At 33.4% G+C, this 9,793-nt stretch overlaps 1 protein-coding gene across 1 annotated transcript; it reads right to left on the reverse strand.

Annotated features, from left to right (window-relative positions):
- Window positions 1-430: 430 nt before the first annotated feature.
- Window positions 431-8,696, reverse strand: LOC101015079 (zinc finger protein 85-like). The gene is given in 4 exon segments (XM_021935201.2): window positions 431-4,649; window positions 4,652-5,659; window positions 7,517-7,612; window positions 8,121-8,696. Coding segments are annotated over 4 exon segments (3,090 nt in total). The 5' UTR covers window positions 8,239-8,696; the 3' UTR covers window positions 431-2,781.
- Between the last annotated feature and the right edge of the window lie 1,097 nt (window positions 8,697-9,793).

A 9,793-nucleotide genomic window follows, 5' to 3' on the forward strand; every position in this document is an offset into this window, starting at 1 on the left:
TCCATTTAAAAGAACAAATGGAATGTTCTAACTAAATACAATATAATTAATAAACAATTTTGGAAATACACCTAAAATTATCTTGTGTGCAGTATTAAATTTTATAAAAATCATTCTTACAATCCATGAACAGCTCACATAATAAATACCTCATAAACTATAAAAGAAAAAAATGGTAAGAAACAAGAAAATTATAGGTCTAGCATGACTAAGAGGCAAGTAAAAACAACATTTGCATGGAGAGATTCTGAATCATAAGTCAGAAGATTTGAAAGTAATGAATTCAATACAAAGCAGAGTATATATTTACTTTCAGCATTTTTGAAGTTTTCAGTGGTCTAGTAAATTACTTTATTAAAATATTTGTTTTGTTCCAATATTGCTCTTTTCTTTTGAAAATAGGTACAAACTCACACTCACACAAAACCACTCCATAATTTTCTGGCACCTAAGGTTTATTTTTAGGGTAACATATGTGTATAGTTAACTCTATGTAAACCAATACTAAAATTCTGTTATGTTTGCAGGCAGAGAGACATGTTCAAAGAAAAATACATAACAAAATTTTAAAAATGTTTAGGCAGAACTCAGAATTTTAAGACTCGGGATTTTATTTATACTTGTATATAATTTTTATTATGCCCATGAAAATGACCCTATAGTCAACAGCAATTTACTTGTACATTTTAAAGTAACTAGAAGTATAGAATTGGTTTGTAATACAAATGATAAACGCTGGAGTTGATGGGTACTTCATTTGCCCTAATGTGATTAATATATATTTATATGCCTGTATCAAAATATGCCATATATGGCATAAATATACACATACACTATGTACCCATAAAATTTAAGAAAAATATGTTTAAATAAGAAAAAAGAATAAAAATTTAACCTATGGGAACAATATTCTTTAATTAAGTTCTTTAGTTTAAAGTCACTGGCAAGAGAAATTATTAGAGATGTTAGTCCACTATGTTATTAAACAGTACAATGTCACTATCTTTTACCTACACCCTTGAGTAAGGTGGGATAGGTTAAAGTTAGTGGCGTAATAACACTTCATTGAATGCACAATGGTCTTAACACGTTAAAAAAAAGTTTAATTAAAAAATTAACTTCACAATAATCTAAAATTTTTTAAATGTGCTGCATTTTATTACATAGAAATACAATTAGTAAAATGATATACTACTAATTTTAATTTAATTTTAACTAAAACAAAAGATATTTTCAGTAGAATGCAGAAGAATATTCCTCTGAACACCTCCCTCATATATCAATCAATATTATAAATTAAACACAAAGTGCCTGTCCACTTAGATTTTTATCATGCATCCTACATTGTAATGTCTTTACTCTTCCATAGGAAAGGTCAAAAATAATGCCCACCTAACAAAAAAGAATGTCTCATGTCTTTGATGAAGCAACAATTGATCACATGCTTTTACATGTGAATACAATAGGAATGAAGAGCATGAAGTAATTTGAGTTGAATTACATCACTCACTTTTTAAAAATTCTGTAATTTTTTCAAAGAAAAAAGTATACTTTAAATGTAATTATAACTAAAAATATTTCTACCTCTTTTAAAGTTATATACAAATAATTTATCTATCAACTTTAATTTTGGAGCATTTTCTGTACTCAGCACACTGATTAAGTGCAATGTCTGAAGTGTCAGTGCCTTAGATATTTCTACTGTGAATTCTCTGATATTTACACCCAGTTAATTTTGCATTAAATTTATTTTATACTTACTGCATCTTCAAAAATATATTTTAGTATGAGTCCCCTGGTGTTTTCTAAGCAGTAGTTCCTGAAAAAATGTTTTTCCAAATATATTACATTTGCAGTTTTTCTCCAATATAAACTCCCTGATGTTAATCAAAATTTGATCACTGCTTCAGGATTTTCCTTTAGTACATAATGTGTACAACAAAATCTGTGATACAAGTAAAGACACTACAACCCTCTTTATGTTCCTAATGTTTGTCTTCAAACTGCTTATATCTCTTTAAAGGCTTATATTTGTCAGGCACAGCAACTCACACCTATAATCCCAGCAATTTGGGAGGCAGAGGCAGGTTGATCATTTGAGGTCAGGAGTTCAAGACCAGGGTGGCCCACATGGTGACAGTCAGTCTCTACTAAAAATAAAAACAATTAGCCAAACGTGGTGGTGTGCGCCTGTAGTCTCAGCTACTCTGGAGGCTAAGGCAGGAGAATTGCTTGAACCTGGGAGGCAGAGGTTGCAGTAAGCCAAGATCACATCACTGCATTCCAGCCTGGGTGACAGAGCAAGACTCCATCTAAAAAAGAAAGTTTTTGTTTTCTGAGTTTTTTACACTAACTGCATTTATAATGCTTTTATTAAGCAACAACTCTCTAATGTTGAGTAAGATGTAACCAGGTATTAATGGCTTTTCCACATTTATATTTGTACAATTTTTCTGAAGGGCTTTCCTGTGCAATAAGGTGTGAAAATTAATTAAAATTTTTACCACATTCTTCGCACTTCTGGGAGTTTTCTCCAGTATAAATTATCTTCCTTATAATCAAGTGTGACAACCATTTAAAGGCTTTGTCACATTCTTCACATTTTTAGGATTTCTCACCAGTATGATTGCTTTTATGGTTAGAAAAGTTTGAAGGTGTTTTCAAAATCATTGTCTCATCTTTTAGGTTTGTAAAGTTTCCAGTATTAATTTTCTTAGGTTTAGTAAAGTTTGAGATTTAGTTAAAAGCATTGCCACATTGTTCACATTTGCAGGGTTTCTCTCAAGTATGAATTGTCTTACGTGGAGTAAGGGTTGAGGATAGGTTAGCTTTGCCATATTCTTCACATTTGTAGGGTTTTGCTCCAGTATGATTTTTCTTATGTGCAGTAAGGTTTGAGGATAAGTTAAAAGCTTTGCCACATTCTTCACATTTGTAGAGTTTCTCTCCAGTATGAATTATCTTATGTACAGCAAGGTGTGAGAACTGTTTAAAAGCTTTACCACATTCTTTACATTTGTAGGGTTTCTCTCCAGTATGAATTACCTTATGCTTAGTAAGAGTTGAGGACCAGTTAAAGGCCTTGCCACATTCTTCACATTTGTAGGATTTCTCTCCTGTATGAATTTTTTTATGTTCTGTAAGGTTTGAAGATCTGTTAAAAACTTTGCCACATTCTTCACATTTGTAGCATTTCTCTCCAGTGTGAATTATTTTATGTGTAGAAAGGGTTGAAGACTGGTTAAAAGCTTTACCACATTTTTCACATTTGTAAGGTTTCTCTCCTGTATGAATTTTCTTATGTGTAGTAAGTTTTGAGGATTGACTGAAAGTTTTGCCACATTCTTCACATTTGTAAGGTTTCTCTACTGTATGAATTCTTTTGTCTATAGTAAGAGTTGACACTTGGTTAAAAGCTTTGCCACATTCTTCACACTTGCAGGGTTTCTCTCCAGTATGAATTTTCTTATGTGTAGTAAGGTTTACGTATAAGTTGAAAGTTTTGCCACATTCTTCACATTTATATGGTTTCTCTCCAGTATGAATTATTTTATGTGTAGTACGGGTTGAGAACTGGTTAAAAGCTTTTCCACATTCTTCACATTTGTAGGGTTTCTCTCCAGTATGAATTTTCTTATGTTTAGTAAGGTTTGAAGATCGGTTAAAAGCTTTGCCACATTCTTCACATTTGTAGGATTTTTCTCCAGTATGAATTTTTTTATGTTCAGTAAGGTTTGATGATCGATTAAAAGCTTTGCCACATTCTTCACATTTGTAGGGTTTCTCTCCAGTATGAATTATCTTATGTGTAGTAAGGGTCAAAGATCGGGTAAAAGCTTTGTCACATTCATCACCTTTGTATAGCTTCTCTCCAGTATGAATCATCTTATGTTTAGTAAAAGTTGAGAAATTATTAGAAGTTTTGCCACATTCTTCACACTTGTAAGGTTTCTCTCCAGTATGAATTTTCTTATGTTCAATGAGTTTTGAGGATCGGGTAAAAGCTTTGCCACATTCATCACATTTGTACTGTTTCTCTTCAGTATGAATTATCTTATGTGTAGTAAGTGTTGAAGATCAGTTAAAAGCTTTGCCACATTCTTCACACTTGTAGGGTTTCTCTCCAAGATGAATTTTTTTATGTGCAGTAAGGTTGGAGGACAGGTTAAAAGCTTTGCCAGATTCTTCACATTTGTAGGGTTTCTCTCCAGTATGAATTATCTTATGTCCAATAAGGGTTGAAGATCGGTTAAAGGCTTTGCCACATTCTTCACATTTGTAGAGTTTCTCTCCAGTATGAATTTTCTTATGTGTACTAAGTTTTGAGGATAGGTGGAAAACTTTGCCAGATTCTCTACATTTGTAGGGATTCTCTCCAGTGTGGATTATCTTATGTGCACTAAGGGCTGAGGACTGGTTAAAGGCTTTGCCACATTCTCCACATTTGTAGGGTTTCTCTCCAGTATGAATTAGCTTATGTCTAGTAAGGTTTGAGAGTTGGTTAAAAGCTTTGCCACATTCTTCACATTTGTAGAATTTCTCTGCAGTATGAATTTACTTATGTTCAGTAAGGTTTGAAGATCAGTTAAATGCTTTGCCACATTCCTCACATTTGTAGGGTTTCTCTCCGGTATGAATTTTTTTATGGTAAGGTTTGAAGATTGTTTAAAAGCTTTGCCACATTCTTCACATTTGTAGGGCTTCTCTCCACTATGAATTCTCTTATGTGTAGTAAGGGTTGAGGACTGGTTAAAGGCTTTACCACATTCTTCACATTTGTACAGTTTCTCTCCAGTATGAATGCACTTATGTTCAGTAAGTTTTGAGGATCAGTTAAAAGCTTTGCCACATTCTTCACATTCATAAGGTTTCTCTCCCAGATGAATGATCTTATGTGTATTAAAGGTTGAGAACTGGTTAAAAACCTTGCCACATTCTTTACATTTGTATGGTTTCTCTCCAGTATGAATTAACTTATGTTCAGTAAGCTTTGAGGCTTGCTTAAAAGCTCTATCACATTTCTCACATTTGCAGGGTTTTCCCCCAGTATGAATCGTATTATGTGTAGTAAGAGTTGATGACTGGTTAAAGGCTCTGCCACATTCTTCACATTTGTAGGGTTTCTCTTCAGTATGAATTCTCTTATGTCTAACAAGGTATGAGGTCTGGTTAAAGGCTTTGCCACATTGTTTACATTTGTAAGGTTTTTCTCTCGTATGAATTCTCTTATGTTTATTAAGGGTTGAGGACCAGTTAAAGGCTCTTCCACATTCTTCATATTTGTAGAAATTCACTCTAATATGGATTCTTTTATGTTGAGTTAGGTGTGAAAGCATGCAAAATGTTTTGCCACATTCTTTACATTTGTAGGGTTTCTCTTCAGTATGCCTCATCTTGTGTCTATTTGAATTTGAAATTTTATGGAAAACTTTTACATATTTATCACATTGAAATATTTTGCTCAAGGTAGTTTTCAAACATTGGTTAAGTCCACTATAATCTCCTTTGTGCTGCTTACACTCAACCACACTTTTACAGCCTTTTCTTAACTTTAAATTCTCATATCCACATTTTCTGTATCTTCTTAGGGTCACTTTTTGGAAAGAATCTCTTACATTCTGCTCTGGCCAAAGGTGTTGGGCAAAATAATAAAACATAACTGAAAGAAATAAAAATAACAAATTACTTCACTTGCTCAACTCAGATGAATATACTTTACAAATCTAACCCATAAAGTTACACAAACTACATAAGCAAGATGGCATAGCAAAATACCACAGGTTTGAATTCCTTCATAGGCACATAAATGTAACAAAAGCATACTGACCAAAATGCATTTGTGGAAAATTATAAATGAGTTAAGTGTGTGTAGTGTTCCAGGTTAGCACAATGCCAAAAGTTACATCAAAGGAAAAGAAAAGTCTGTTACATTTACCCAACACAGTTCTTTCTGTTTCTCAATATAACATAGTGTCTTTAGAAGTAAATGACCAACTTTTGCTTTCTTTTTCAAAAGACAAGAAAAATAACACACCCACATCTTTATTTCTGACTTTATTAGGAGCTTTTGCTGACACTGGTTTCTGTCTCCTACAACATAAAGTGCAAAAATTAACAGTGGTATACTTTGGAATGACATTTTGAGTCTGCTGAGATCAAAGGTAAATGTTACAGCAGGAAAGAGACTATACTACAGACAGAGAACAGTTGTAGCAAGTGATGACTATTAAGAAGAAACATGAATAAAGTCTTTTAACTAAAAAACAACTAGAACATTTCAGACAAGACACATCCTAAGAACGTATTTGAAAGACTCTCAGGATCTCTAGCTAAGACAAACGGTTTCAGACGTTGCCAGGACAAAGCTACATTATAGACACTGTGATAGGTAGCTTGTTTTCAATGTTCAAATTTAAATTAAAGATTACAATGTATACAAAATTTTAGGGCAACATAGCTATATCAAATATTATAAAATTTTCAGAAAGCAACCATTAAAAAAATTAATTTTAAAAAGTTAACATAAATTGAATAATACTCCATGAATGAAATAGGAACACAGACAACTATTAAAAATCAGAAAAATTGGGATAACAGAAATACTAAAAATATCAAAAAACAGAAATTGTGAAGGTAGAAAATACAAAAAAGGAACTGATATATTATAAGAAAAAATGATGTAAAAATGAAAAAGCTTAACAAAGAAACTAGATACATGCAAAGATATTTACAATAAGAACATATATAAGCACAATTTTAAAAGTCACAGACAAGAGAATCTTGTGAGTTTCAAGATAAAAATGATGTGTTATTTATAAGAATAGTCTTATGAGGTAACGAGTGAATTTCTCAAGAAAATTTTGCAGGCTAGAAGGGAACTGTGTGACATTGTCAAAGTCCTCAAGAAAATAGCTGTAGCAAATACCAGCAGCAAATCTGTCTTGCCAAATAAAAAGAAAAAGCCAATCCAAAATAGCCAAATCCTGAAAATGTATACTGGCACTGCGTATGTCTTACATATGCAACTATATTTCAAAACCATAGTAGTAAAAACAGAATGGAATACACAGAAAAATAAACAACAACAACAACAAATAACAATGGAACAGAAACCACTACTCACACATTTCAGACTTGATGCAAAAAGAATTTAAAAAACTGTTTAACGTAGAGTTTCTCAAAATTATGCACATTTGTGTATCCCCCAAAACAACAACAACAACAACAACAACAACAGTCAGATTGTGCAGTCTTTTATATCCCATGAAGAGGACATTGGCTTTCACTGTGAAACTGAAGACAGATCACTAAAGGGAAAAAGGAATCCTTAGAGAACTGAAAAACAAGACAGAAAATGTCCTATGCGAGAGAGAAAAAAAAAAAAAAAACAAAACTCAGGTTTTCCAGAAACTATTTCCTTTGGAACACAGCTTACCAAATCACATTTTAAGCAGTGGCCTTCTCCTTGGCCTTTTGACCTCTTCTCTGTGCCATCTGTGTATTCACTCTCACTTACCTGAATGTTTAGCTACCATCTCAGGTCTCTTCATATCCCAGGGCTCTTTTTCTTGCTCCAGACAGCTAATCAGGTCTGGCTTACAGATAGCAATACCTGTTTTATTGAAAATAAATAACATAAATCTTGCACATATTATCCAATTACCAACCTAGTAGTGTGCTCAGTAAAGAGAATGTAATAGAATATTCTAGTACATTAATCCCCAAATGCTAATTTATGACAAAAATTTCTAAAGATTTAGAAAATATTTTAAATTTGTAGTTTCTTAATTTCACTACCTGGTACTACTGAATCAAAACAATTGGTGTTGGGAGTTAGATTTTAAGGTATGGGCAAAAATATTTTATGCCAATAAATTTCAAAAATTACCACTAATCAAGACTGAATGATAAAGATCAGCTCAGGAATGCAGGAAGTTATGGTAAAGATGAAATATCTTGAAGAAACTATTTTCTACAATGACAAATCTGAAAGATTTTTTTTGAAAACAGGGATCCAAAACTCATTTATGCAAAGCATAAATCACCAAAAAACATTCTAGAAAAAAGAGAAATAAAACCTTTAGGATATATTAGAAAATGTGTATTGAAGTTACCCTCACCCAAGAAAACCAGGTTTCTGTAGTTCTCTAACATCACATGCCTATATAAACTCTGCTGTGCACTGTCCAGGCACTGCCACTCCTCCAAAGAGAATTCTATGGCCACATCCATAAACATCAATGGTCCCTGAAAAACACAAAAACACACACACACACAAAATCACATACATTTGCCAAGTGACCATGGGCGTAATTTTAAATTTCAAGGTAAAATAAGACAGTAAAGAAAACTGGTTCTGACTTACAGGAGTGAATGAAATTATCCCTAAAATAATTCTTAACATAGAAATATTTTCTAATGTATTATCTAACCCTGAGAAAAGAAAGTGGCATAAGAGCCACAACATCTGTGTGTATATATGGTACTTTTCCGGTTAATAGAGTATAAATTAGGGCATAAACACAAACATGTCTATTTTTAAATGCTATATCTGCATCATACAGAATGAGTTGTGTATATTTTTGAGATGAAAAAGACATGTTGAGTTAAAAGGTGCCTTACGACCGGGCGCACTGGCTCAAGACTGTAATCCCAGCACTTTGGGAGGCCGAGACGGGCGGATCACGAGGTCAGGAGATCCAGACCATCCTGGCTAACACGATGAAACCCCGTCTCTACTAAAAAATTAAAAAAACTAGCTGGGCAAGGTGGTGGGCACCTGTAGTCCCAGCTACTCGGGAGGCTGAGGCAGGAGAATGGCCTAAACCCGGGAGGCGGAGCTTGCAGTGAGCTGAGATCAGGCCACTGCACTCCAGCCTGGGCAACACGGCGAGACTCCATCTCAAAAAAAAAAAAAAAAAGTACCTCACAAGTTTTAATGTGTATGATAAACTTGAGATCTTGTTAATGCAGATTATCTTTTCAGAAGATCTGGAATCGTTTGATATTCTAAATTTCTAACAAGTTCACCAGTAATGTCAATGTTTTTGGCCCACTTACTGTCAAACATCCAGTAAGTGGATGAGCCCATGTTTTTCCCAGTTTCTCTCGCCTGTAAAAAGGGATGACAGTTTTCATTTTCCTAAGGCAGATACATGCACAGAAAACCTAAGAAAGGCAGCTGCCAGATTAAATGTTACGGTTTATGCACATCAGCAGCATAAAGATACTTCATAATGAAGAGAAAAATAATTATAGTAAAGAAATCTGTCCAAGAGCTCTTTAACCAAGTGAATCATTAACATCAACTGCACTAGGACAAATTTTTGTAATGTGCTGATGCACACAGAAAAATGCAGCATCACTGCTGTGATACTGATCTCAAAAGTAAATTAGAGTTTGAATTTAACCACAAAAAAATTAATTTTATGAGAACTTCAAGATACAGATAATTCGCATGTTCTGTAATTTTTAATAGTGATTTTAAGTAATCTTTCTTTAGCGCCCTAAAGAGCAGGTATCCATCTCCTAATAATTTGTTACAGAACTTTCTGAGTAATAAATGCCATTCTGTTTGAAAGAACATTTTGTTAATCGTGTTCTGCATAGAGCTAATGGAGAACAGAGATGGAACCTCAACATTACATGTTCTCCTTCTTTACTAAAGACCCCAGCTTTTCCCCAATAGGAATCTTGAGTAGTCACACCTTCCCATGTTCAGCAGCCACAGAGGGAACATTTTTCATGTTGCAGATTATAAACTCATAATGAGATTTCTACATAGCATATAAAG

Source organism: Papio anubis, chromosome 4 (genome assembly GCF_008728515.1).
Source record: "Papio anubis isolate 15944 chromosome 4, Panubis1.0, whole genome shotgun sequence".
Lineage (NCBI taxonomy): Eukaryota > Metazoa > Chordata > Mammalia > Primates > Cercopithecidae > Papio > Papio anubis.